The sequence below is a fragment of the Symphalangus syndactylus genome, chromosome 17 (assembly GCF_028878055.3).
Source record: "Symphalangus syndactylus isolate Jambi chromosome 17, NHGRI_mSymSyn1-v2.1_pri, whole genome shotgun sequence".
NCBI lineage: Eukaryota > Metazoa > Chordata > Mammalia > Primates > Hylobatidae > Symphalangus > Symphalangus syndactylus.
Window position 1 is genome coordinate 36,108,514 of NC_072439.2, and position 27,806 is coordinate 36,136,319.

Consider the following 27,806-nt stretch of genomic DNA (forward strand, 5'->3'; position numbering starts at 1 on the left):
GCCGGAAGTAGGCTGACACGTAGTAGGATCTGAAAAAGGGTTTATAACCCGTTGCCAGTGAGGTGGTGGGAGAACAGCAAGGAAGCGCCATTGTCAACCAAGTAGAGCACAAATTAATCAATAAAATGTTTTGGCCGGGCATGGTGGCTCACGCCTGCAATCCCAGCACTTTGGGAGGCCGAGAAGGGCAGATTGCTTGAGCCCAGGAGTTTGAGACCAGTCTGGGCAACACAGTGACACCCCATCTCTACAAAAAATACAAAAATTAGCCGGGCTGGTGGCACACACCTGTAGTCCCAGCTACACGGGAGGCTGAGGTGGGAGGATCGCTTGAGCTGGAGAGTTGGAGGCTGCAGTAGGCTGTGATTGTGCACTCTAGCAACAGAGCTAGACTCTGTCTCTTAAAAAAAAAAAGGTTTTACCATGTGCTATATGTGAGGGATACGTGAGAGTGTAAGATACTTGCTTCCCTTGAGCTTAACAATTGCAGAGAAAAACCACACTGGAACTCCACAGATCCACAGACTCTACTGCTAAAGTTACACATTGGTAAGTGTAACAGATGTACATGGGCAGACAGCAGTAGCCTTTAACATCTACTTAGGAGGCAGGCAGGGCAACTGAGGCATTAAAACTAGTGCCATGGCCGGGCACGGTGGCTCACGCCTGTAATCCCAGCACTTTGGGAGGCTGAGGAGGGTGGATCACGAAGTCAGGAGTTCGAGACCAGCCTGGCCAATATGGTGAAACCCTGGCTCTACTAAAACTGCAAAAATTAGTGGGACGTGGTGGCATGTGCCTGTAGGTCCAGCTACTCAGGAGGCTGAGGCAGGAGAATCGCTTGAACCCGGCAGGCAGAGGTTGCAGTGAGCCGAGATTGCGCCACTGCACTCCAGCCTGGGCAACAGAGCAAGAGTCTGTCTCAAAAAAAACAAAAAACAAAACACTAGTGCCACTCCAAGGATACCTGAGGCAGGAAGACAGGACGGACGGATGGTACCTGGCCAAAACACTCTCAAAGGGTCTATCACTACCCTTCCTTGGGCCTGTCTCTACTTAGCATTTGGATGCCCCTTTCTCCTCCAGATTTGTCTGCTGAGGCCCAGCCAGGCTTTGTCCTGTGTCTTTGCCTTTCTTCCCCAGGCACTCAAATTTGATCTCCTGTAACCTGTTCCTGTCACCACATAGCAGGAAGGGGGCAGTCATGCCGTGTCTTTAAATGTTCTCAGATAAACTACGCAAAACAGGATTTAAATGATGTATCTTTATTATACTGAGGTTAAATCAAAAGGAAATGTTTCATATAAAACACTGGGGAAAATCACTTTAAAAGAGTTATCCTAAGGATTAAATCTAACCTTGGAGGTAGAACAGTTATGAGGCTTCTAGCATCAATAAGACAGCTCCATGGGGTTACCGCAGAGAGACAGGCAAGCCATAGGCTATAGGAGCAGCCCCAATAAGATACTTGAGTCGGGGAGCTTGGCGGGCCTGGTTTACATAGTAGAGAAGGGGGGCCCCTGGGCCTGCTCCAAGCCAGCCCTGCAGCAGAGCTTCCGTGTAGCGGTCAATGTCACGGTCAGTCACATCCCAGAGATTACCCAGAAACAAGGGGCTGGGAAAAGAAAAGGGAGAAATACAAAGTAAGGGCTCTAAAACAGAATACATAGGAAAACACCATTGGTGGTGGGGGTGGGTGAGTGGAGAGGATTGAACCAATGAGAAAGTCCCTTGGCCCTTGGTTACAAGACGAAAACAGAAGGGAGCTAAGGGTTAATGGTTCAGACATGCCAGGGAACTAGGATAGGAGGAAAATGGGGCACAAGAGAGGCAGGATTCAGACCTGGGAAAGAACCTGGGGTGAGGGCAGGAGTCTTAATGCCCTAGGATGGGTCTTGCCCTTGGAGACTCACCAACCAGCCATGATGTACTTGAGCACGATGCCAGCCCCTTCCAGGTTTCCATGCACAGCCAGGGCCGCACTGCTACAGCCAAACAGCAGGGCCACTGCCCGACAGCTCAGCCGCAGGACAGCCTGCCCGTCAAGGAAGCGGGCACCAGCCCCATGCCCTGCATAGCTAAGGCAGAAGGAGGTGAGATGAGTCTTGAGCTAGCAGTACCTGGCCTCTGCCTGTGTCTCCAGAGGCTCTCAAGTCCCAAAGCAACCCATGATGATACACCATCCTCAGGACTGCCCCTCTCCCCACATTCCTGCCTTAAGCACTCACATATACAAATCATGCTTTGTCAGGGCTTCCTGCACCTGTTCAGGTCTTGGCACCTCCCCAACCACTCCTCTCCAGCCAGCTTCACTGCAGGGAGAAGGCGGGTGTGAGAATAGGGAAATGCATGGCAGGGGTCAGGTGGCAAAGATGGCAGTGGGATCATTAGATAGAAGGTGGGCTGCAACAGCTGTTTCTGGAGAAAAGGCTTGTTGCCCCTGTATGTTGTCTACCCTTCCCCACTCCTCTTCTTGTCTTTGCTCCCCTGACCTGCTGAAATTGGCTCGAAATTGCTCCTCTGTGCTTGACAGGTTATTGTGAGGGTTCAGGACATAGAAGGTACTTCGCGGATCCACCCCTTGACTCAGCACTGGCGAGGCCCCATACTGAGGAGGAGACACTGGCAATTAGGATGCTTGTCTCACCAAGAGGCCCAAGCTCTAACAATCTCAGCCCCTTTCCATGTCTGAGCCATTCCTAGGACCCTCTCCTATCTTCTCAGGTTTCTCTGCCCTTCTTTGTTGAGGTCTTCCCCAATCGCCAGTCATCCCCAGACACCACTCACTGAACCCCACCTCTTTGATGATGGAGTAGCTGAGTAGGAAGCGGAAGGAGGGTAGCCGGGTGACAGGCAGTGCCTGGAGGCTGGGCATGCTTTCCCACGGCAGCTTCTGTAAGTCCTGGGCAAAAAGCACTAAGAGGTTACTGTCCCCAGCCAGGTATATGCAGAAGTCAGAAGGGGCATGGGGATGAGTTGGTACTCACTCCCCACTAGACACTGCCCCTCTGCCCCAGCTCCTTACCTTGTCTAGGACCAAGACAAGGTGGCTATTGCTTGGTACTGTCAGGCCCTGTAGACGTCCTACTGCCTCATTCAGGAGCTCCTGGGCTCGCTCTGGCTGGGTTGGGCACAGCCCATAGGCCAGGGCCTGAATGTCCTGAGGGGTGAGGGCACCGGCACCACTGAGCATGATCTGCAGGGGAACAGTGGTGGTGAGCACCATCTTCATTCATGATGGCTGCTGGGAAAGGATTAAGTCCAGTTTCTTCTCTTTCCCTGCTTTCTTTTTTTTTGAGACAGTCTTGCTCTGTCGCCCAGGCTGGAGTGCAGTGGCGCAATCTAGGCTCACTGCAACCTCCACCTCCCGGGTTCAAGCGATTCTCCTGCCTCAGCCTCCCGTGTAGCTGGGACTACAGGCATGTGCCACCAAGCCCAGCTAATTTTTGTATTTTTAGTAGAGATGGGGTTTCACCCTGTTGGCCAGGATAGTCTCCACCTCTTTACCTTGTGATCCACCTGCCTCGGCCTCCCAAAGTGCTGGGGTTACAGGCGTAAGCCATGGCGCCTATCCTCTTTTTTTTTTTTTTTTTTTTTTGAGATGGAGTCTCGCTCTGTCACCCAGGCTGGAGTGCTGTGATCTCAGCTCACTGCAACCTCCGCCTCCCAGGTTCAAGCAATTCTCCTGCTACAGCCTCCCGAGTAGCTGGAATTACAGGTGCCTGCCACCACGCCCAGCTAATTTTTGTATTTTCGTAGAGACAGGGTTTCACCATGTTGGCCAGGCTGGTCTCGAGCTCCTGAGCTCAAGCAATTCACCTGCCTCGGCCTCCCAAAGTGCTGGGATTACAGGTGCAAGCCACTGGGCCTGGCCCCCTTCCCTGCTTTCCTCACTCACTTTCAGCAGAGTGGGGTCAGGATATTTCCAGCCACATTCCTGTAGCAGCTCCTGTAGGCGGGAGGCCTCCTGGGCAGGGCCGGGCTCCTCACTGGACGGCAGCAGCAGCCCCTTCCAGCAGCCCAGCACAGACTTCTCTAGGGAAGCGATGAGAACCTGAATGCAGAGGGCAGACCCTTCAGTCAGAGAGGAAACCGAGCTTCTTTCTCACAGGCACTGACATTTTGGAGATGAGAAAACGCGTTTTCCAATGTGCATGTCTGTCTTACGTATCTTTCTGTTAGTCATAGAAGGCAAGAATCTAGAAACTTTTTTCATTTTCTGAGACTGGGAGAGTATAGACTATTATCTATCCTTCTGTTGTGACAAATATGAACAGGTGGCAGTGAAAGCTAAAACTAGGAATCTGATAGTTGGGTTTAAGTCCTTTTTTTTCTGCGTATCTTTAAATATCCATTCCCATATATTCTTCAAGTTCTGGGCTCTGAAGTTCTCCCCAGGTGACATATTTTTAAATTTAGGTCTACACTTCCAGAAAGGATTTGAAGTGGCTTTAGCACTGACCCAGGCCCTCTGGTAGAGAAGACAGTGGGACCCCCCGGGTCATTCCTAGGGCAGGCCTGACCCCACCCCAGGAGCACACACCTCCATCCTGTGGTCCAGTGCCAGCCGCCACGTCCACCATTCTCGCCTGTCAGTACAGCTGCTGTTCTCTTTCTGTGCCTTCTGGATGGCATCGAACTCATTCAGGACTGAACGCAGAGGAAGCTTTGGGAGATGGGGCTGTGAGAGCTCTGCTTGTCCACGTGATCACCATCTCTCCCTCCCTCAACACAGAATGTGAGCAGCTTGACCCGAAGCCCAATCCAGCTCAACTTTGCTCCATGGCCCAGGAATCCTACCTTGTTCTGGCCAGTGGGTATCTGCACACTCACTGGGGGACTGTCCTTTTCCAGCCGGGTCAGCAGGAGGGTGTTGCCCACGGTTCCGGGCTGGAGGGTGGCCAGGGCCAACACACACACAGTCACCCCTGACACACAAGATACAGCCAGAATCATTCAGCTGTTAAAGGAATTCCCTTCCCTGTCTTGGGCACTCAATCCCTATTCATCACTCAAGACAGCATCAAGAAGCCTTCCCTGGTCACTAGAGGTCAAGGTGCTCTCCCTTGCTCTAATAGCTCCCTGTGCACAGAGACCATGACTTGTACTTTGTGTCCCTCACAGCAACTAACAAAGTGAGGCACTCAAATCATGTGAATATGTTTCATGTTAGTACAGAAGACCCCAGTCATCTGAACTCACCTCTGAGGAAAGACACTGAATTTGCTGGTAATTCAAAGTTGAGGTTTAAAAAAAAAAAAAAACCTTCCTGATTTAAGAGGCTAACAGGTGAAAAGGTATGACGTAAGGGTCATACCTTATGTAATACATCTATGTAAACTAACCAATGCCTAAAACTCCTTCACCCAGCTCCTTAGTAAGAAGATGCAGAAGAGGACAGAGGAGCCAGCCAGAAGCCTGCCCGCTTACCACTGGGGATCAGAGCCAGGCGCTCCTGGAAACTCTCCTTTTCAGGCTGGGGGAAGTGGCCAGATCCCAAAGCCCTGAAGGAAAAGAGGCGCTGGATGTGGGCCAGGGGGACATCTCCAGGTGTCTCCTGAAGTCTCAGCCCCTGCAGCTGGTCTGCTATTTCAAGTGATCCTCGGTGCTTCTGGGCCTTGCTGCAAGCAACACAGGGAGGGGTGAGGTCCCATTCCTTCAAAGTCTGGACCTTCTCTCTAGTCTGCCCCAGCAGGAGTCTTGGGGATGGTCAGCACCCACCTGAGCTGTCTGTGGAGGTGGGTGAGCAGCTGGTGGCGACAGGTGATGGAGACAGACTCGGTGACAAGGAAAGCAGTGGCATAAGGATCCCGGTGGCCCAGGCACAAGGCCAGGAAGCGGCAGAGGTGGGCATAGAGCCCACTAGGAGGACAGTGACTAATGCCCCGGAAAGCAACACTCAGGGAGTCACAGATGGAGTCCAGGGTAGAAAGACCTAGAGGAATATCAGGACACTTGGTACAGCTGAATTCCTTATTTCACAGTTGATAGGAACTTTCCAAGAAGGAAGAGTCCCTATCTCATCTCCCACATGGCAAACAGCAACTACCATTTATGAAGGGCAGCATGCCAAGTGGGGTGCCATTCAACTAACAGGCATCAACTTATTCCACCATGCCCCCTAAACCCCATTTTTACAGAAGGAATAGAAGCTTGGAGAGGTTAAGTGACCTGCACATAGCTCATAGAGTGCTGGGGTTCAAACACAGGTTGAGGCTACTGGATCCAGATCAGAATCCAGCCTGGAAAGACAGAGGGGTCAAAAGCCCTAGAAGCTCAGCCCTATCCAAGTGACCAACGTCAGGGGTTGCATATTCACCAGTGGCTACGGGGGCTGAGGGGAGCCGGAGCCGAGGACCAAGGTCCTTGTCACTCTCCTTGTCTGGGCATGGGCTGGGCAGCTCCTTCTTGCTGGAATCCAGCCTCAGCAGCTCCCATTCTCCAGAAACTGCCTCAGGGCCCGGCGCTGGAGCCTTCCCACCTGGGGAGAGAGCAGGCCTTTTTCACAGTGCTCCCTCCCCCTGCCATTCTCTTTGTTCTTCCTTCTGTAATCCACTCCCTTAGAGTCAGCAAAAGAACATTCTTCCTTTACTTCCTTGGCAGCACTTACTGCTTGTGCTTTGCCCCAGAACAAACCCCCAAAACATGCACCTTCCACCCCACCCTTGCTGTCCTACCTGAGGCTGAATCTTCCCCGTCAGAGCCCCTGAGGATCTCAAAGCTCATTTCTCTCCAGTTGTCAGTCAGTTCCTCCTCAGGGATGGTCCTCATGATCTCAGGGCCAGGCCTGGCCTGGTCACTGGCCCTCTGGGGAGGCTGCTCCTCACAATGTCTTGATGCCACCTTCTTGGCCCTCCGGCTCCTGCCACTCAGGCCAGGGTTCCCAGGGGCACTACCTGGGGCAACCACAGCATCCGTCTTTAGGCTCAGGCCCTTCCTTGCTCGCCCCCGGCACCGGGAAGCAGTGCCCCGTCTCTTAGGCTCCTCTGCCAGCCAGGCCTCAGCTGAGACAGGGTCTTCCAAGTCACTGTCATCACTGAAGTTCACCTGAGATCAGAGTGAAAGGGTGAAGGGCTAAGAGGTCTTCAGTGACAAGACACGTTGTGACAGCAGGTGGCGCAGTGGAGGCACCATCAGGCACCATCGCACAGGACCCTGGAAGATTTCAGAACTAACTTCTCACGTGACACCCAACACTCTAGATCAGGGGCAGCGACTCTTGGGTGTGGAAGGAGGGAGAAAATGAGGGAACAGAAGGTGGGATGAAAAGGTAAAAGGAACATTAGAGTTAAGGAAAATGTCTCTGTCTGAAACAAAGGGAGACTTGGAACTAGGTCTTGCTGTGAAAGATGTTGGCCTAGCGCAGTGGCTCACATCTGTAATCCCAGCACTTTGGGAGGCTGAGGCAGGCGGATCACCTGAGGTCAGGAGTTCGAGACCAGCCTGGCCATCATGGTAAAACCCCGTCTTTACTAAAAATACATAAATAAGCTGGGTGTGGTGGCACCTGCCTGTAATCCCAGCTACTCAGGAGGCTGAGGCAGAATTGCTTGAACCCGAGAGGTGGAGGTTGCAGTGAGCCGAGATCACACCATTGCACTCCAGCCTGGGCGACACAGTGAGACTCCGTCTCAAAAAAAAAAAAAAAAAAGGCTGAGAGTGGTGGCTCATGCCTGTAATCCCAGCACTTTGGGAGGCCAAGGCGGGCGGATCACAAAGTCAGGAGATCAAGACCATCCTGGCTAACGCAGTGAAACCCCGTCTCTACTGAAAATACAAAAAGTTAGCTGGGCGTGGTGGCAGGCGCTTGTAGTCCCAGCTACTCGGGAGGCTGAGACAGAAGAATGGCGTGAACCCGAGAGGCGGAGCTTGCAGTGAGCTGAGATTGCGCCACTGCACTCCAGCCTGGGCGACAGAGCGAGACTCCGTCTCGAAAAAACAACAAAAAACAAACAAAAAAGCAAGATGTTGGGGTACTGCAGATAGCAGGAGATTAAAGTTCCACTAGGCCCTGGGGAGCTATTCCACAGGGACACTTGCTCTATGAAACACTCTCCTCCAGGACTAACCCCATCCAACACCATCACCACCACCTCGCGACAGTCCCACCTCACCTTGAGGCGCGTCTGGACTCTCTGTTGTACCCTGGGGGCCTGGGGAACTTCAGGCTTGCTCTTTGTAGGGCAGACTTCCTCAAACACCGTGAAGGGGACATGAGGGCCAGCTTGCCTGATCCGGCCTGGGGGTTTAGGTGTGCAGGGCGGTCCTCTACCTTCCAGACCTTTCTGAGAGGTATTATTGAGGCGCAGGGGAGCAGAGGCTACCTGTTGGCGCCCTCGTCCAGAACGTTTTTGGCCCTGAGTCTTAGAGGGCTCTGAGCCAGGGACACTTTTTATTAATGGTGGCCGCCAGCCCCAGGAGCTTGCAAAAAGTTGGGTAGTACAGTAGCTGAGGCCAGCTAGTTTTGTGAGGGCCCAAATCAAGAGCAGGCTGGCTCGCCAGGGCTCTAGGTGGGGTATCCGTGCTGCTACAAACTTCAGCCCTGACTCTAGAACCTTCTGCAGGCTCTTGTTTGATGGCTGGCTCAGGCCCTCCAGGGCCAACAGTGTGTATGCTTGAGCCAAGATCTCATCCAAGAGGCTTGGAACCAAGGAGGGGGGTGTTTTATGATTCAGGGAAGCTTGGAGAGCTTGGGTAAGGCGCTCGGCGGCTTCAGGACAGTCCTTCAGCACTACCTGCAGCAGATCCAGACCCTGGGCCTGGTGGCCCATGGCCAGCCTCACTCCTGCCGTGACCAATACCCAGCGCAGACAGACTGCTGTGAGGACAGGGCTGGCGCAGAGCGAGCAGTCACAGGTGGGTGAATGGGACAGGAAGTTGGGTATGGGCTGGGGCTTGGTTTTCAAGACTGGGGAGGAGTTTGTAGAAGGTGCTATGGGGCCAGGCTCCTTGGCCACAGTGGCCACCAGCTCTAGGGCAGGGCCTCTTAGGAAGAGCTCCTCCTCTGGGAGCTGTGTAGGACAGGGGACCCGGGCCTGCTGCTTCCCCTTCTGCAGGTGGACCTTCTTCACAGAGTCCAGGTGCTGAGTCACCCCACCAAACTCTGGGGAGAAGGCAGAACAAGAATTACAAAACGGGGAGAAATGGCATCAAGCACTTCCTGAGCAACCTTGGGGCCCAATTCTCTAATATATGTGTTTTATATGCGTACATGTATATATATGTGTATATATATGTATTAATGTATAACATCAAATATTAGTATGGCTTATTATTTTTTAGGTAAAATCCTTTTTTTTTTTTTTTTTTTTGAGACGGAGTCTCTCTCTGTCGCCCAGGCTGGAGTGCAGTGGCACGATCTCGGCTCACTGCAAGCTCCGCCTCCCGGGTTCACGCCATTCTCCTGCCTCAGCCTCCCGAGTAGCTGGGACGACAGGCGCCCGCCATTACGCCCGGCTAATTTTTTGTATTTTTTTGGTGGAGACGGGGTTTCACCATGTTAGCCAGGATGGTCTCAATCTCCTGACCTCGTGATCCACCTGCCTCGGAGGTAAAAATCTGTTTTCTTTCCAACCAACAGTGGATCAAATGCAGGCCACAAAGCCCCCACACCTGCAGCTCAGGGGCCACATGGCTGAGAAAAGCAGGCTGGCCCCAGCAAGCCCACACTTGAATCCTGCCTCCTACCCTGTGATCCTGGCCCCAAACATTGACTTCTCAACTTTCTCATTTAATCTATGCTCCCACGCAGCTTTATGGGGTCTAGTGTGGGACAAATGAAGTACTAGAAGTATATGTGATTGAGGAAACAAAATGTGCCATCAATGCAATGTTTTATTATTAGCTTCAGCCCTCCTGAGGATATGTTTGTGCTACTCAATATAGTAGCCACTAGCCATGTGGCTACTGAGCACATGAAGTGTGGCTAGTGTGACTGAGGACCTGAATTCTAAATATTATCTTTCTTTCTTTCCTTTTTTTTTTTTTTTTTGAGTCAGAGTCTCACACTGTCACCCGGGCTGGAGTGCAATGGTACGATCTCGCTCACTGCAACCTCCGCCTCCCGGGTTCAAGTGATTCTCCTGCCTCAGCCTTCCGAGTAGCTGGGATTACAGGTGCCTGCCACCACGCTTGGCTAATTTTTGTATTATTAGTAGAGATGGGGTTTCACTATGTTGGCCAGGCTGGTCTCGAACTCCTGACCCCATGATCTGCCTGCCTCAGCCTCCCAAAGTGCTAGGATTACAGGCGTGAGCCACCGAGCCTGGCCCTAAGTATTATCTAAATCAAATTTAAATAGCCAAAATGTATTAGGAAGCACTGAAAACTAGAACTAGGGTAAGTCTGGGACAGGCTTTCTGAAAGAGGGAGACCAACAGTTGGACTAAAGTCAAAGGAATGTTGCCCTGGGACCAGAAGTCAGTATCTGATTAAAAAGGGAACAAAGGCTGGGCGCGGTGGCTCATGCCTGTAATCCCAGCACTTTAGGAGGCCGGGGCGGGTGGATCACCTGAGGTCAGGAGTTCAAAACCAAGCTGGCCAACATGGTGAAACCTCGTCTCTACTACAAATAAAAAAAAATTATCTGGGCGTGGTGGTGCATGCCTGTAGTCCCAGCTACTTGGGAGGCTGAGGCAGGAGAATCACTTGAACCTAGAAGCCAGAGGTTGCAGTGAGCCAAGATCACGCCACTGCACTCCAGCCTGGGTAATAAAACGAGAGTCTGTCTCAAAAATAAAAAAAGGCAACGAAACCTTTACACAGAAAGATGTGCTGTAGTGTGTGTCATTTCAGCACCGCCTATGGTTATGGGGACATGGCTGCTCACCTGTGCAAGACTCAAGCAAGAACAGAACCTGCTGCAGGTCCGACTGACAGAGATCAATGTCATTGTGGGCCAGCTCCAGCTCGCCCTTCAGCACCAGGAACAGGGCACACCTTGTTGAGAGAGGAGAGGAGAACCAATCAGAGGAATCCTTTGTTTTCCTGGAGAGTCTTTCTCTTTGCCTCTTTCCCAGGCTGAGCTACCTCAGTCCTTCCCTGCCTCCAAAAGGCATTCACTCCCTTAAGCTGACTTAAAGGCTCCCTGGGGAAAACCCTCTACACTTCTCTCTAATCCCAACTTTCCTTGTGCCTTGGGACAGGATTTCCCAAACTGCATTCCTCAATAAAAGAATCCTGTGGGAAAACATTCTTAGGGAAACACTACACTAGATCTCCCTTTTGGAGATTTGCAAGGCATATCCGCATACTGAAGGACATGAGAGTCCTATAGGAAATAAAAACATCTAACCTTGATTAACTCAGCATTTCCCACTTATTTAGCCGTGGAATGCCTTTTTCTACGAATGCATCTAAACATAGCATGTAATCTGTGGAACAGTTTGGAATCCATTTTCAAGGGTGCATGGCACTCTGGTGCCATCATTGCCGTATCCTCTGGCCCTGTACTCACTGGCGTGGTATCTGCAGCTTTGTTGTAAGTTTTAGGGCCTCCAAGCAAAAGGCCTTGGCTTCACTCACACTACCCAGGCGGCCCAGGTGGCAGACCAGCTTCTCTGAGCAGCTCAGCACCTCTGAAAGAACCTGCCATTTTTGTACCAGATTTTCACCTGTAGCAAAAGAGACAAGACCACCATCCCTCAGCCACGGTGTGGATCCTCTGGAGAAAAAACCGCAGCCCTCTTATATAGCCTGTCCATTCCAACAGGGCCCTGCTGTCCTCCCCAGACTCACCATAGTCCAGAAACGATGTCTCCACAGCTGCTTTCTGAGTTGAGAGAATGTCACTGCCCATCAGCAGGAGGATGATGCTTCGGAGGAGCTTATGGGAGTCTATGAGAGCTATCTCAGGTGTCTGCCAGCCTGTGGTGGGTGGGGTGAAAAAGGGAGAGGATGCAGCCAGAACTTCACCACCTTCAGCTACTAAGGCAGCAAAGCCTGCTTCCCATGCTTCCTTCTGCATTAAGGCAGGCAGAGCTAATCAATCTCATAACTCCTTCCCTCTGAGATCCCATGGGGTCTCAGAATCCTTTCAGCTGGCTGGGCGCAGTGGCCCAAGCCTGTAATCCCAGCATTTTGGGAGGCTGAGGCAGACAGATAACCGGAGGTCAGGAGTTTGAGACCAGCCTGGCCAACATGGTGAAACACCATTTCTACCAATAATACAAAGATTAGCCAGGCGTAGTGGCGCATGCCAGTAATCCCAGCTACTCAGGAGGCTGAGGCAGGAGAATCGCTTGAACCTGGGAGGCAGAGGTTGCAGTGAGCTGAGATTGCACCATTGCACTCCAGCCTGGGTGACAAGAGCGAAACTCCGTCTCAGAAAAAAAAAAAAGAAAAAAAAAATCCTTTCAGCCTAGTATTCCAGGCAGTCACCAATTGTTTAGAGTCAGCAGGCAAACTGAAACCCATCTGCTACCCCAGGCGTACTCTGTGCAGGTTCTAGGTAGGCTGGGCCACACAGTTAGCCGGCAGAGGGGATGAGGTTTGAGAAGAGCTGACAGCAGACAAACCATACACGTCATCCAAGGGGGGCCATCCACCCTATTCTTTCACCTTGGGCACAGAGCTGCTCCCACAGGGAGTGTGAGAGGCTGTTTGATGGGAGGCTAAGGTAAGCTGCCACCAGCTGCAGGACCTGGACACGCAGCAAGTACCAAGCCTTGGAGGACTTCTGGAGGGCAGGATCCCGAAGCACAGACAGCAGCAGAGAGACACCCTCGGTCACCTGAAGGAGAGAAGGGGCCAGAGGAGGCAGTAAGTGCAGTCAGGCACTCCAGAACTTGAGAGGCCCTGGAGATTACGTGGCCCCATCCCTGAAGGCCCTGGGTATTAGAAAGATTTTAGAATTTTCTGAATATTTGCCTGGCTTTCGAGATCTCCCGGGACCTAGGCATAATGTTCCTGACCCTGAGAAGCAGTAACAGTTCCTAGCTTTGCCCTCACCAGTGACTTGTCCGCCAATTTAGGAATGATAAAAACGTAGAGAAGAAACTAGAGCATGAGAGGGCAGAAGACGTGCCCAAGTCACACAACTAGTTTGGGAGAAAACTTAAGTCTTTGCGATCCCCTGGATTTCTAGTCCAGAGCTCCCATGCCTTCCCAGGATCACTGATGTCCCAGCTTTTCATCACAGGACAGACTTTCCCCCTTGCCCCTGAAGAAGGAAAAGGACTGTATCGCTACCAGAGGAGGACTGGTGAGCAAATCGCTGGCGAGGGCAAGGCTAGGAAATATGCCTGCCTCTCAGGGTCAGGAACATACTGCCTAGCTCCAGGGAAATCTCAAAAGCCAGGCAAACATCAAGAAAATCCTAAATTCTTTCTAATACCCAGGGCCTTCGGAGATTAAGAAAGTGAGAAATACCTTCTGGTGAGTCCAGTAGAGTCGACTTCGAAGCAGATCACAGGTCAGGGAAAGGAGCAGGTATGTGTCAGTGGTCTGATCGAGATACTTCAGGCTCGACACTGCCTCTTCCAGGTGTAACTAAGGAAGCAATCAGAGGGCACATGAGGAAAGGCAGTCAGGCTCTTCAAATGAAAGTGGAGTAAATAAGGGTGGCCACGTGGCTAACGCCTGTAATCCCAGCACTTTGGGAGGCCAAGGTGGGCGGATCATCTGAGGTCAGGAGTTCAAGACCAGCCTGGCCAACATGATGACACCCCCGTCTCTACTAAAAATACAAAAATTAGCCGGGCATGGTGGCACACGCCTGTAATCCCAGCTACTTGGGAGGCTGAGGCATGAGAATCACTTGAACCCGAGAGGCAGAGGTTGCAGTGAATGGAGATCATGCCACTGCACTCCAGCCTGGGCAACAGAGTGAGATTCTGTTTCAAAAAAAAAAAAAAAAAAAAAAAAAAAAAAAAAAAAAAAGTGGAGTAAAGCATTTACAAGCAAAATGTTCAACATGTCCAATAAATAATACATTATTTCAGATATTATAATCTGCATAGGAGTTATTGATTCACTCTCTAAAATGTCCATTTAACACTTGGTTAACCACTTTTTTTTTTTAGGACGGAGTTTCGCTCTTGTTGCCCAGGCTAGAGTGCAATGGTGTGATCTTGGCTCACCGCAACCTCGGCCTCCTGGGATCAAGTGATCTCCTGTCTCAGCCTCCCAGGTAGCTAGGATTACAGGCATGTGCCACCATACCTGGCTAATTTTGTATTGTTAGTAGAGACGGGGTTTCTCCATGTTGGTCAGGCTGGTCTCCAACTCCCGACCTCAGGTGATCTGCCCACCTCGGCCTCCCAAAATGCTGGGATTACAGGTGTGAGCCACTGCGCCCAGCCTGGTTAACCACTTTTAGATTAAAGCTATATAGAGAGTCAACAATAGCTGGGCACGGTGGCTCATGCCTGTATTATCAGTACTTTGGGAGGCTGAGGTGGGAGATCACTTGAGCCCAGGGGTTCAAGACCAGCCTGGGCAACATAGTGAGACTCTGTCTTTACAAAACATTTAAAAATTAGCCAGGTGTGGTGGCATGTACCTGTAGTCCCAGTTACTCGGGAGGGTGATGTGGGAGGATCACTGGAGCACAGAAGGTCAAAGCTGCCGTGAGCCATGATCATACTACTGCACTCTGGCCTGGGCAACACAGTGAGACCCTGTCTCAAAAAATGAATAAAATAAATTTTAAAAAATAAGCAGGCTGCTAGGCACAGTGGCTCATGCCTGTAATCCCAGCACTTTGGGAGGCCGAGGCAGGAGAATTGCTTGAACCCGGGAGGCGGAGGATGCAGTGAGCCGAGATTGAGCCACTGCACTCCAGCCTGGGCGACAGAGAGAGACTCCATCACAAAAAAAAAAAAATTACTATATTTTGGCCAGATGTGGTGGCTCACGCCTGTAATCTCAGCACTTTGGGAGGCCAAGGCGGGCGGATCACCTGAGCTCAGGGGTTCGAGACCAGCGTGGCCAACGTAGTGAAACTGCGTCTCTACTAAAAATACAAAAATTAGCCAGGCATGATGGCAGGTGCTTGTAATCCCAGCTACTCGGGAGGCTGAGGCAGGAGAATCATTTGAACTCAGGAGGTGGAAGTTTCAGTGAGCCGAGATCGCGCCATTGCACTCCAGCCTGGGCAACAAGAGCGAAACTCCATCTCAAAAAAAAAAAAAGAAAAGAATTACTATATTTTGTAAATGGAAATGACACCACTAAAAACAGAATGCTATAAACAGAATGATGTCTTCTGTTTCCAAAGTCAATATACTAGAGTGATGCAAAAATAGTAAGAGTGAGATACTTTGTGGCAAAGTTATCCAGGGGTAAACACTGCAGCCGTAAGCGCTGGCAAGTATTATTGGGGCAAAAGGGAACAGGGTTAAGCAGGAAAGAGATTAGATCACACCTGTGCCTACCAGTGGTCCTTAAGAAGATGAAGTAGAAAAGGGAGAAACTGGAGGCAAGGAGACCAACAAGGAGACACCGTGATAGCTTTACATGAGCAATGAAGCATCAACTGGGGCAACAGAACCAGTTAGGAAATACAAGACTGGCGGTAGGTTCCTGCAGCAGTCTGTAAACTTAATGAACAACTGGTTTTGCAGGAAGGACAAAGATGACTCCCCTTCTTACAGCTGCCTCCAACTGCTCCACACTCCACAATTCTCCAGTCAGTTGTGGTGGTAAAAGGCCGAGAAGCTGCCCCTTTGATATCCTGTCTTCTCGGAGAAGAGGTGGGCCTCTAAAGCTACAGGCCCCCTGCAGTCCCCAGACTAGGCTGGTTGGGCACTCACCTGGGCATAGCTGGGACAGCCGAGGGTCAGGAGGAGCTGGGTGATGTGGCAGGAGGAGCCAGCTGCCTTCGAGTGGTCCTTCAGTCTCTCAGAGACAATCCGTAGCAGCAGGAGGACCTCCAGAGCTTGCATGGGCTGGTCAGCAGAAGCAGCCAAGTTTACTCCACCCCTGCTCAAGCCTCTATTTCTACCCTCTGCTCCCCAGCCCTTTGGGACCTTGGACTTTAGTTTGACCTCAGGGCCTGGGTGGAATGTGGTTACCCAGAGGAAGCAATCATCACCCTGCCCCTACTGTTTTAAAGCCTAGATGCCATTCATCATCAATAGCCAGGATTTTCTGAGTTCTTACTATGTGCCAGGCACTGTGCCCAGGCTTACATGCATCAGTGCCATCTAACCTTCATAACAAGTCTAATCCCAATTTTACAGTACAGGAAGCTAAGACTCACATGGGTTAAGTTGCTTGTCTAAGTTCACATAAAAGGTATGTGGCAGAACCAAGTCTCAAATCTAGGGCTGAGGTAGCTTCCCCTGCTAGAAATATGGTCTAATAGCTCGTAGTTAACAGCATGTATAAAGGCTTTTTTTGTTTGTTTGTTTCCTAATGTGGAGTCTAGGGTAGAGCTTCAGGAAGTTTGTGAAACTCCCTGAAATAAGAATGTACATGGCCTTATAGGCCAGGCACAGTGGCTCATGCCTATAACCCCAGCACTTTGAGAGGCTGAGGCAGGCGGGTCACCTGAGATCAGGAGTTCGAGACCAGCCTGGCCAACATAGTGAAACCCCATCTCTACCAATAATACAAAATTAGCAGGGTGTGGTGGTATGTGCCTATAGTCCCAGCTACTCAGGAGGCTGAGTGAGCCAGGAGAATCGCTTGAACCCAGGAGGTGGAGGTTGCAGTGAGCTGAGATCACACCACTGCACTCCAGCCTGGGTGAAAGAGCAAGACTCTATCTCGGGGTTGGGGGAGGGGGCGGGGGGGAAAGCTGGGTGTGGTGGCTCACGCCTGTAATCCCAGCACTTTGGGAGGCTGAGGCGGGTGGATCACCTGAGGAGATCGAGACCAGCCTGGCCAATATGGTGAAACCCTGTCTATACTAAAAATACAAAAAAGTAGCCAGGTGTGGTTGCGCGCCTGTAGTCTCAGCTACTCAGGAGGCTGAGGCAGGAGAATCACTTGAACCCAGGTGGCGGAAGTTGCAGTGAGCCCAGATTGTGCCACTGCACTCCAGCCTGGGTGACAGAGCGAGACTCCATCTTGAAAAAAAAAAAAGAAGGCACACATAAGAATGTAAAATTGTGGGCCGGGCGCGGTGGCTCACGCTTGTAATCCCAGCACTTTGGGAGGCCGAGGCGGGCGGAGATCGAGACCACAGTGAATCTCTACTAAAAATACAAACAAACAAACAAACAAAAATTAGCCGGGCGTGGTGGCGGGCGCCTGTAGTCCCAGCTACTTGGAGAGGCTGAGGCAGGAGAATGGTGGGAACCTGGGAGGCGGAGCTTGCAGTGAGCGGAGACTGCGCCACTGCACTCCAGCCTGGGCGACAGAGCAAGACTCTGTCTCAAAAAAAAAAAAAAAAAAAAAAAAAAGAATGTAAAATTGTGTCTAAAGGCATCTATGTATTTTTCTGATAGGTAACAAATCATCTAATAATTAAAGCTAACTTTTTTTTTAATGAAATAGAGTGAAACAGCATCTTGCTCTGTCCTCCAGGCTAGAGTGCAGTGGCGCGATCTTGGCTCACTGCAACCTCTACCTCCTGGCTCAAGGGATTCTCCTGCCTCAGCCACCTGAGTAGCTGGGATTACAGGCACATGCCACCGCACCGGGCTATATTTTTTTTATTTATTGTAGAGACGGGGTTTCACCATGTTGCCCAGACTAAAGCTAATATTTGAGCACACAATTTACACAATACCTCTTCCATGCACTGCCGCACTGAATAATAACGCCACGAGGCAGTAGCATGGCCCCTATTTTAGAGATAAGGAAACTTGGGCTTAGAAGGTTAAGCAGCTTGCCCAAGGCCATACACTAATGAATGAGGGAGCTTGGATTTAAAATAACACTGGTGATACAGCCCTGCGCCTCCATCATTGGCTTTCATGGCTTCTCAGCACGGTCACAGGCCAAAGAAGGCAAAGGAGCTGTTTCTGGTTTAGTCCTTGTTTATATGGGTCCCCCTCAATGCCCCACCCCATTACCTTTGCCACCAGCTGGTAGAGGGCTGCTAGGATCTGCAGTGAGGCTGCTGTCTGCTGGAGACACCGTACAGCTGGGGCCTGCCCCTTTGTAAGCAGCTCCTTCCACAGGGCCAGGGCTTGGTCCAGGCATTTGGACTGAGCTGTTAAGCCAGAAGACAATGACTGCTGTCTCAGCATGGGCCATCTGGAGAGAACTTGCCTTCCTCCATAACATCCTCTGCCCTTTACGCCAACCTCCCACTGCTTCCACAACCTCCTACCCTACAAGGTCAGGGTTTCCCTCACCAGGGGTCCCTGTTCCACTCTTAGGAAGCCATGGAGATGCCCATGCCACACTCCATTTACCCCTCACCAGCATCTGCAGCCAGGTTGAAGGCAATGTTACTGTATAGGAAACGATCTTCCTGGAGTTTATCTTCATAGTTCAGGTCATTGACTTCAAATTCCTCCAAGTTACCAGGGGCCTGGGCTCTCCGATCCCGCTCGATACCCTGGATGGGAGGATCGGGGTATAAAACAGGGCACAGTGGTGCGGGCCTATCGTCCTGGCTACTCGGCAGGCTGAGGTGGGAGGATTGTTTGAGCCCAGGAGTTCAAGACCAGCCTGGGCAACAGAGAGACCCCATCTCTAAAAATAAAAACAAAACAAAAAAAGGGCTGATACCAACTTGTTGGGGGCCCAAGGACAATAATTCCCACACCCAGTTCTGCTGAGCCCCACAGCAGCCACACTCACTTCCTGCATTTTGGCTTCCAGAGTACAGATGTAAAGCCACAGCAAGGCCTGTGCTTTATCGTCCAGAAGCTGATCTCTGGCCTGGGCCTCAGGCCTCACAGACTCCAGAAGCTGCAGGGCTTCCCGGATAGCATCCAGAGCAGAGCTGCAGGGAGAAGATGTGCTTAGCTGGGCCTACTATGAGTATCTGCCACGGTGCCCTGGGAAGGGCTGGCTGCAGAACAGCTGGCCTCGCCCTTTGCATGCACTCCCATGGCCACAAGATGAAGGGAGCACTCAGGGATGTGGAGAGGGAAACTGGTTCTCAAGAGGGTGAGAGGACCTAGGGCAAGGAGCAAGAGTGGCCTCCGCAGCTACTACTCCTTACCAGTTGGTCTGCTGCGTAAAGTCGTGGTAGCAGAGCACCTGAGCCAGTTCTACCAGGTGGGTGGCTCGTGCCCAGGCCCTGGCTGGTGTCTCCTCGGGGCTCAGCTCCAGGAGGTCACAGATGACGTTGAAGCGTTCCTGTCCAGTGTCGGCCCGCACTGCCTTGTAGGCCTGCAGCTCCTCCCTCAGCAGGAGGGCCAGGGTCTCCGGGTCCCAGCCACTGAGGCTGTCTCGCAGAGTCCTGAGAGAGGGCATGCTGAACACCAGGGTGGATCCCAGGAGGCATAAAGCCTCTGCTCCCATGCTGAGGAGCCCCAGCCTTGGCTTGCTCAGTAAGTTTCCAGTCATGGCTTTAAAAATTTAAATCAGATTGCACTGCTCCTCTGTTTAACAAACGGCAGTGGGCTCCCACTAGGAATCATTTCCAAAGCCCTGACCATGGCCTATAAGGCCCTGTGTGACTTGGCCACTGCCCACCTTGACCACCTTCATTCCATATGGTTCCCCATCCTATACCCCTATTCTACTACCCCCAGCATGCTGGCTTTCTCAAGCATGGTCCCAAGTTTGTTCCCACCTTGCAACCTTTGTATTTACTACTCTCTCTGCAAGGAATTCTCTTCCCTGAGTTTTTTGTTTGTTTTTTTAAGACAGTCTCACTCTGTTGCCCAGGCTGGAGTGCAATAGCGTGATCACGGTTCACTACAGCCTTGATCTTCCAGGCTCATGTGATCCTCCCACTTCAGCCTCCTAACTAAGTGTAAATAGACTATAGGTTCATGCCACCACATTCGGCTAATATTTTCAAGTAGAGACAAGGTCTCGCTTTGTTGCTCAGGCTCCCTGAGATCTTTACAGAGTAGATTCCTTCACATCCTCAGGTCTCATCTATCACTTCTTCAAAAAGGGCTTTCCTAAATAACCCACCTCAAGTTGCTAACTCTTTTAGCAAATCAGTTTAATTGTCTTCATAGAGCATACATGAAGGCTGGGCGCATTGGCTCATGCCTGTAATCCTAGCACTTTGGGAGGCCAAAGTGGAAGGATCACTTGAGCTCAGGAGTTTAAGACGAGCCTAGGCAACATAGTGAGACCTTGTCTCTATTAAAAAAAAAAAAGAACAGACACAAAATGTACTTTTTAAAAATATCTCCTCAAGTAGAATATAAGCTCCATGAAAGCAAGACCACTGTCACCACTATACCCCCCAAGTAGCACAGTGGCTAGCATATAGTAAGCACTCAATGAATAACTAATGAATGAAGGAATTAGTCTTTTTCAGACATAAAGATGAAAGGACATGACCATGAGTACCAAAAGCCACCCTATCCATGGGAGAAACATGGTTGACCCCCTCCCCAACTCACTTTTTTTTTGAGACAGAGTCTTCCTCTGTCACCCAGGCTGGAGTGCAGTGGCGCGATCTCGGCTCACTGCAACCTCCGCCTCCCGGGTTCACGGCATTCTCCTGCCTCAGCCTCCCGAGTAGCTGGGACTACAGGCGCCTGCCACCACGTCCGGCTAATTTTTGTATTTTTAGTAGAGATGGAGTTTCACCGTATTAGCCAGGATGGTCTCGATCTCCTGACCTCATGATCCGCCCGCCTCGGCCTCCCAAAGTGCTGGGATTACAGGCATGAGGCACCGTGCCCGGCCAATGCCCAGCTAATTTTTATATTTGTAGTAGAGACGGGGTTTCACCATGTTGGCCATGGTCTCAAACTTCTGACCTCAAGTGATCCACCCTCCTCGGCTTCCCAAAGTGCTGGGATTACAAGCATGAGCCACTGCGTCTGGCCCTCAACTCACTTTAGCTGTAGCTCCTTGTCTCCAGCCCTGGCCGCATCCATCTTGACCCGAACCCAGAAAGTGACTGGCTCAGCCATGTGTTCAGGGCTACAGGGTTGCAGGGCTGCCAGCCACAAAATCACCATCTTGCAGCCCTGGGCCTGTTTACCCAGTTTCTTCAAACTCTCTACTTGTAGCCGGAAGCACCTGTGCAACTGACCAGAGAAAGAGAACAGACCAAACTGGAGAGCAACCAGTAAGTGTGTATGGTGGAAGGGGATATGCATGCATAGGTACATACACCACATGGGGGGGCGGGGTTGGCAGGTGGGCATCCTGAGCCACCCCCACCCAAGGCAGGAGACACCTAAGAATGAAATACTGAGTGCCTTCAACTCAGAAGCTGCAATCCACTCCACCCCTATGTTCATCATCCACACCCTTGAAAACCTGCTTCTCCTGTAATCCTTCTCAGCAAATGGCACTGCCTTCTCCTGAGTCAGAAATGTGGGGCCATCTCTGATGTTCCCTTCTCTCGCTGTCCCTCCCGCCAGTCACCTACCAGGTTAATCCTTGGCTTCTTGCACCCATCCACTGCATTCCATCCCTCGTGCAGCTGCTTCAGTTCAGCCCACTCTTCCCTGCCTAGGATACTATAGCAGCCTGATTACCCAGTCTTTTCTCCTGCACTCCATTCATCACAGCGAAGTCAGGGAAATCCAAAATGCCTGTCTGCTGTCTTGCCTCCACTTAAATCCTTTAGAGGCTTATCATCTCAGTTAAGATGAAACCCAAGCCCCGCTATGACCCATCTTGCTTGCCAATCCCGCCAACGCATCAGTTCACAGGTATTCTTGCTTAAGAACACTTGTTCTTGCCCAGCGCGGTGGCTTGCGCCGGTAATCCCAGCACTTTGGGAGGCCGAGGCGGGTGGATCATGAGGTCAGGAGTTCAAGACCAGCCCAGCCAAGATGATGAAACCCTGTCTCTACTAAAAATACAAAAATTAGCCGGGCATGGTGGCGCATGCCTATAATTCCAGCTACTCAGGAGGCTGAGCCAGAGAATTGCTTGAACCCAGGAGGCAGAGGTTGCAGTGAGCCGAGATTGTACCACTACACTCCAGCCTGGGTGACAAAGCAAGAGCAAGACTCCGTCTCAAAAAAAAAAAAAAGAACCCAGGTTCTCACTCTCCTTGCTCAAAGGACCATCTGGGGGATCTTTGAAAATATTCAGATGCGAGATGGAGTCTTGCTCTGTAGCCCAGGCTGGAGTACAGTAGCACAACCTCGGCTCACTGCAAACTCCACCTCCTGGGTTCAGGCGATTCTCCTGCCTCAGCCTCTGAAGTAGCTGGGATTACAGGCACGTGCTACCACGCCTGGCTAATGTTTGTATTTTTAGTAGAGATGGGGTTTCACCATGTTGGACAGGCTGGTCTCAAACTCCGGACCTCAGGTGATCCACCTGCTTCAGCCTCCCAAAGTGCTGGAATTATAGGTGTGAGCCATCACGCCCGGCAAACACTAGAGATTCTGATGCAATTAACTTGGGGCAGGCATTAGAATTTTCTTAAAGGTCACTCAGGTGATTCTAATATGCAGCTTGGCTGGAAACCAGTAGCTTAGGACCAGGCTAAATATAAAAAGTGAGTCAGGCCGGGTGCGGTGGCTCACACCTGTAATCCCAGCACTTTGGGAGGCCGAGGCAGGCGGATCACCTGAGGTCTGGAGTTCGAGACCAGCCTGGCCAACAAACATGGTGAAACCCCATCTCTACAAAAAATACAAAAATTAGCTGGGCGTGGTGGTGGGCATCTGTAATCCCAGCTACCTGGGAGGCTGAGGCAGGAGAATTGCTTGAACCTGGGAGGCAAAGGTTGCAGTGAGCCGAGATTGTGCCACTGCACTCCAGCCTGGGCGACAGAGCAAGACTTGTCTCAAAAAAAAAAAAAAAAAAAAAAAAAAAGTGAGTCAATCTAAAGAAAAACAGTAAGTAACAGTACAGTGAGGTTTGGGAAACACTGCTCCAGATACTGGTGCCAACATGTTGCCACTAACCCCCCACTCCAAGGCAGGGTGCTGGCTAGGCCCTTTCCTGCTCCCCCCACTCCCCAACCACATAAGCTCCTTTCCTGCACCTCTCATTCCCTTGTACCTTCTCAGGAGGCACCTCAGGATAAGTGCCTGGCTTCACCAAACCCAGGTGCTGACAGAGCGGCTCGGAGATGGCACAGGCCTCGGCATAGAGCTTGTGACTATAGAAGCTGTAGGCCAAATTACTGGTGTAAGAAGCTGCAGGGGAGAAAAGGCACAATTGACCGTAGGAAAGGCTCCCACCACCCTCTCCTCCTGGAGAGGCAGCAGAGATCAGCTGGATCTGTGGTCAGTTCAGCAGCTTCCAGATCAGACAGGAACCCCTACTGCTAGGAATAAGGAAGGGGCGGCTCTCCCCTTCCTGCCCCAAATAGGCCCATGCCCTTCATTCTAGTATGATGAACCCACACCACTCAACCCATCTGCACTTGTTTTACAAACCAGAACCCCTCCTGCCTCAGCACTGGCTGTTTCTTCTGCCAGGGATGTTCTTTTCCAGGAACCCACATGGCTGACTCCCTCACATCCTCCAAGCCTTTGCTCACGTCACCCTCTCAATGAGGTCTACCCTGACCACCTTTAAGGTGGTAACTTGCCCCCCATCATGCACCTTAGACTCCCAATTCCCTTTCTTATCCTGCTCTACTTTTCCTTTCCCCCACATTTCTTATCACGTTCTAATATGTTGATAATTCACTTATTTACTGAATCTGTTTATCTCTCCCCCGCAAACTAGAACGTGGCTGCATGAGGGAAGGAATCTTTGTTTTGTTTACTGACACATCCAAGTACTAAAAACAGTGCGTTGTACACAGTGAGTACTCAACAAATTTTTTTTTTTTTTTTTGAGACAGAGTCTTGCTCTGTCGCTCAGGCTGGAGAGCAGTGGCGTGATCTCGGCTCACTGCAAGCTCCACCTCCCGGGTTCACACCATTCTCCTGCCTCAGCCTCCTGAGTAGCTGGGAGTACAGGCGCCCGCCACCACGCCCGGCTTATTTTTTGCATTTTTAGTATAGACGGGGTTTCACTATGTTAGCCAGGATGGTCTCGATCTCCTGACCTTGTGATCCGCCCGCCTCGGCCTCCCAAAGTGCTGGGATTACAGGCATGAGCCACTGCGCCTGGCAACAAATATTTGCTGAATAAATGATAATAACTTATTTATGCAGCTTCTTGGCCATCAACATAGTGACTAGGGGAAAATAAAGTCAGTCTTCAGTACTCTGTGGGAAGAATTCTCCTTTTTTTTGAGATGGAGTTTTGCTCTTGTTGCCCAGGCTGGAGTGCCCTCTTGCCCAGGCTGGAGTGCAATGGCGCAATCTTGGCTCACTGCAACCTCCACCTTGCAGGTTCAAGCGACTCTCCTGCCTCAGCCTACCAAGTAGCTGGGATTACAGGCATGCACCACCTTGCCTGGCTAATTTTGTATTTTTAGTAGAGACAGGGTTTCAGGGAGGCCAAGGCGGGCAGATCACTTGAGTCCAGGAGTTCAAGACCAGCCTGGACAATATGGCCAGACATCATCTCTACAAAAAATACAAAAATTAGCCAGGCATAGTGGTGCGCGCCTGCAGTCCCAGCTACGTGGGAGGGTGAGACAGGAGAGTCGCTTGAACCTGCAAGGTGAGCTCGGGGGTGCTGAGGTGGGAGGATCGCTTGAGCCCAGGAGGTTGAGACTGTGTTGAGCCATGATTGTGCCAGTGCACTCCAGCCTAGGTGACAGAGCAAGACCTTGTCTCAAAAACAACAACAACAAAAACACTTAAATATACAAAAAGGTCATTTGTAATGATTTCTGGATTCTGATAAGTGAAGAAAAAGAAAAAAAACATTAAAAAAATGGAAATAAAAAATATATTGAAAGGTCATAAGACTGCATATGAGGTATAACTGTTAATGCCAAGTTAGATTCCAGTCGAGGAAATAGTGTCTGCTGTTATAAGTTAGCCTCATCACTTCTCTACTGGTGTTAAACATAGAGTAGCTGATACTTATCAACATTTCTCTCACTGCCTCCTTGAACCATAAGGAACCCTCACAGTGGTCAGAACCATGCAGCAAGTACTATTAACCTGCCTAATGGGTGATGACCCTCCCACGAACTCTGTGCCTGGGACCCAGGGCACTAACCGGTCATCCCCATGTAGTCCGTGAGCTCTTGGCCCGACAGGCCCTCTAAGGCCTCCAGCATCCAGACAACGGTAGATTTACAACTCTCCACTAGTTGGGCCAGGTCAGCCAAATCAACCGTCTGAAGGGACAAGAAGGGTTTGAGAGTGAGGAGTCATGCTGGGTCCAAGATGACCTCCACCCACTCCACACCCAAAGCCAAGCAACCCCAAAGCTGTTTGAGGGCAGTGGAGCAACCCCAAATCCTGTGAGCCTAGTCCAGGTTCCTTGATTACCAGACAGTACCTGACAGCCTTGGACAAAGTCATAAACCACCACAGTGTAGAGGTGAAGTCCCTGAAAGTACATCTGAAGAAAAGACTGCTGTTGCTTGGAGGAGCCCCCATACACCTGAGGAAGGAAGCGGAAGGTTGGTATGAGGAGCAGAGATAAAGAGGGCTCCAAGCTGAAGACTGACCCGGAGTCCTGGGGAGCTGACAGAGCCCAGGGAGCACGAGGAGGGACATCCAGAAAGGCCACTGCCCTCTCAGGATAGACTAGGCTGTTTGCTGGCTCGATAGGCACCATCCAGGGGCAGCTTAACAAGGAGGGAGCCAGGACTTCCAGATCTTGCCAAATACCCTAGGCTGGTAGTGAGTCCACAGACACGTCCCCACCCTACCTCCAGGTCCTTAACTCACATCATCATCCCGCAGCTGCTGCAGAAGAGAGCAGTACCCTCCAAGAAAAGCAAAGAGGCTCAGAATGGCATCAAGTCTATAGCGCCTCTTGGTGCCTCGTTCCAGGCCTGAAAGGAAGAACTGGCAGCTCTCATACAATGCCCGAAGTGGGGGTGATGGTGCCTCCATACTCTTGCTCAGGACAGCTGATGCCTTGATCAGAAGCTTGGCCACTGCCTGAGGTCCTTCCTCCCCAACCTGCAGCAGCTTAACCCCCAGCTGACATAGCTGAAGGCTAGGGGCTAGATTGGTGTTCCTTAGGTAACTGTGAGCCTTCTCCACTGCGCTGATGGCTTTGTCATGGTGGCGGCTCCAGCAAAAGCGACGGCAGTGTTCCAAGGTGAGCTCCAAGAGGCAGAGGGCCCTCTGGGGAGAAAGAAGCCCAGAAGAGCTCCCTCTCTCACCCACCAAGGCTCTGATCACGTGCCTGGAGAGCAGGTCATCTAGGAAATCAGCATCTGCTTCATTTAGACCATGGCCACTGGCATCGAATAGCTGATGGGCAGCTACCGCTCGACAGGCTGTTGGAGAAGCAAAGTGAGGAAGCTCACAAGGGGTACTTTCATCCTCCAACAGTACTAGGAAGCTCAAGGCCTTCAGCCGAGCTGCAAATGCAGCTCGCTGTTCCAACAGGGCTTCTGCCCCCTTCCAAAGCAGAGAAAAGCTGCCCCGAGCCACAGCCTCATAGTCCTGGGGAGCAGCCTCGCGAGAGCACTGCACCAAGCAGGCATGGAGGGGCTGAGCAAGGCGGAGTGTGGCCTCTGGGCTTCCTTGTGCAGCAGTATTCCGCAGTAAGACGAAGAGAATTCGTTCCAGGTAGAGGGGAGGACGCTGTGGGGTGGACACCAAGTAGCCATCACAGGCCAGCTCTGCCAGCTCCAGCAGGCTCCCCAGATGCCTAGGGCAAGCTAGCTTAGCAGTCAGCTGCTGGTTGCAAGCCCTCAGGATGGCATCACAAGCTTGTCTCCTCTCAGCATCAGATCGGCTGCTGGGAAAACCAGCTGGAGGGTTGGACAGGAACTCCTAGGAGTAGAGAAAGATATGAATGGGGCTAGCAAAGGCAGGAAAGAGTTAGAGAAAGTAACTAGAAATAGGGTTGCTCAGAGAGGGTCCCCTACTTATCTATCTCTTCAAAAGGCAAACACAAAACAGCTCAGTTTGGAAAGCCAGGTGTATCCTGAGCCAGGCAGCACCCCCACCTTCAAGTCGGGCAGCAACTCTTCAGCCTCCTTCCAGCTGCTTAGCAGAGTCCCAAAGTTGACTCCTTTGAAGCTCCTCATGACACCGGAGAGCTAGGGAAAAGGAGACCAATTAGAGAAGGTCGTTAATGAAGCTAACTGGAGGAAGGGAAGAGGGCTGAAGGTCGTGGAAGGAGGCAAAGAATCACATCAGAAATTTCATCGGGGAGAAAACCCACGCCAGGACGCCGTGCTCCCGTTATAAACGGACGATTCCGCTCTTCCTTCCCCCGGGCAGATCCCCGACCGTACTACCACACCACTCGCCGCGCTACCCCAGAGGCCTCGGCCCAGCCCTTCAGCGGCCCGGGGCCGTCCCAAGGCCTCCCGACACTCCCTCCAGGAGCCACCCACGCCTCTCCTTGCGTCAGCGCTGGGGATCCCCTTCATTTCGGCACGTACCCACGCTCACGAGTCCCTTCCGGCCTTACCGCCCCAGAGGTCGCCCTCTTTCCTAGGTACAGAACTTACCCGCCTGACCAGTACTCCGCGAGGATCCAAAATGTAACCTTCGTTTTCCGCGCCAGCCCCTCCTTTCAAATATCCGCGGCTGCCAATCAGCGGGCGCGGCGCAACGCCGGGCGCGCGGCACGCTGGGAGTTGTAGTTTGACGGCTGCGCTGCGCCCTCCCGCGGCTCCCCGGGGGGTCTTGCTGCTCTGTGCGTTAAGGCCTCTTGGGGGTGCAGGTTCTCCCTTTTTTCCAGTCAGAGCTCAGTCTCTCAGCTACCCGTCTCTTAGTCGCTATCGGTAATGCCACCCCTTTTCCTCC

At 51.5% G+C, this 27,806-nt stretch overlaps 1 protein-coding gene across 5 annotated transcripts; it reads right to left on the reverse strand.

Moving 5' to 3' along the window:
• Nucleotides 1-1,249: 1,249 nt before the first annotated feature.
• On the reverse strand, nt 1,250-27,806 carry ESPL1 (extra spindle pole bodies like 1, separase). Of its 5 annotated transcripts, none has more exons than XM_055248529.2 (31): nt 27,509-27,806; nt 26,999-27,091; nt 25,761-26,822; nt 25,366-25,470; nt 25,081-25,201; nt 23,011-23,147; nt 20,875-21,068; nt 19,067-19,306; nt 18,700-18,844; nt 18,316-18,454; nt 17,964-18,103; nt 15,753-15,887; nt 13,369-13,488; nt 12,559-12,730; nt 11,737-11,865; nt 11,456-11,612; nt 10,829-10,938; nt 8,115-9,103; nt 6,678-7,047; nt 6,320-6,481; nt 5,722-5,935; nt 5,431-5,621; nt 4,801-4,928; nt 4,544-4,666; nt 3,899-4,054; nt 3,026-3,196; nt 2,798-2,902; nt 2,493-2,608; nt 2,229-2,312; nt 1,914-2,078; nt 1,250-1,615 (listed from the first exon to the last, which is right to left on the reverse strand). In XM_055248529.2, the coding sequence occupies exons 2-31, from the start codon at nt 27,077-27,079 to the stop codon at nt 1,414-1,416; spliced, it is 6,363 nt and encodes a 2,120-aa protein (XP_055104504.2). In that variant the 5' UTR covers nt 27,080-27,091; nt 27,509-27,806; the 3' UTR covers nt 1,250-1,413. The 5 variants fall into 5 exon arrangements, with proteins under 5 accessions (XP_055104504.2, XP_063477528.1, XP_055104506.2 ...); XM_063621458.1 differs by having other exon boundaries at nt 27,469-27,548; XM_055248531.2 differs by having other exon boundaries at nt 27,440-27,518.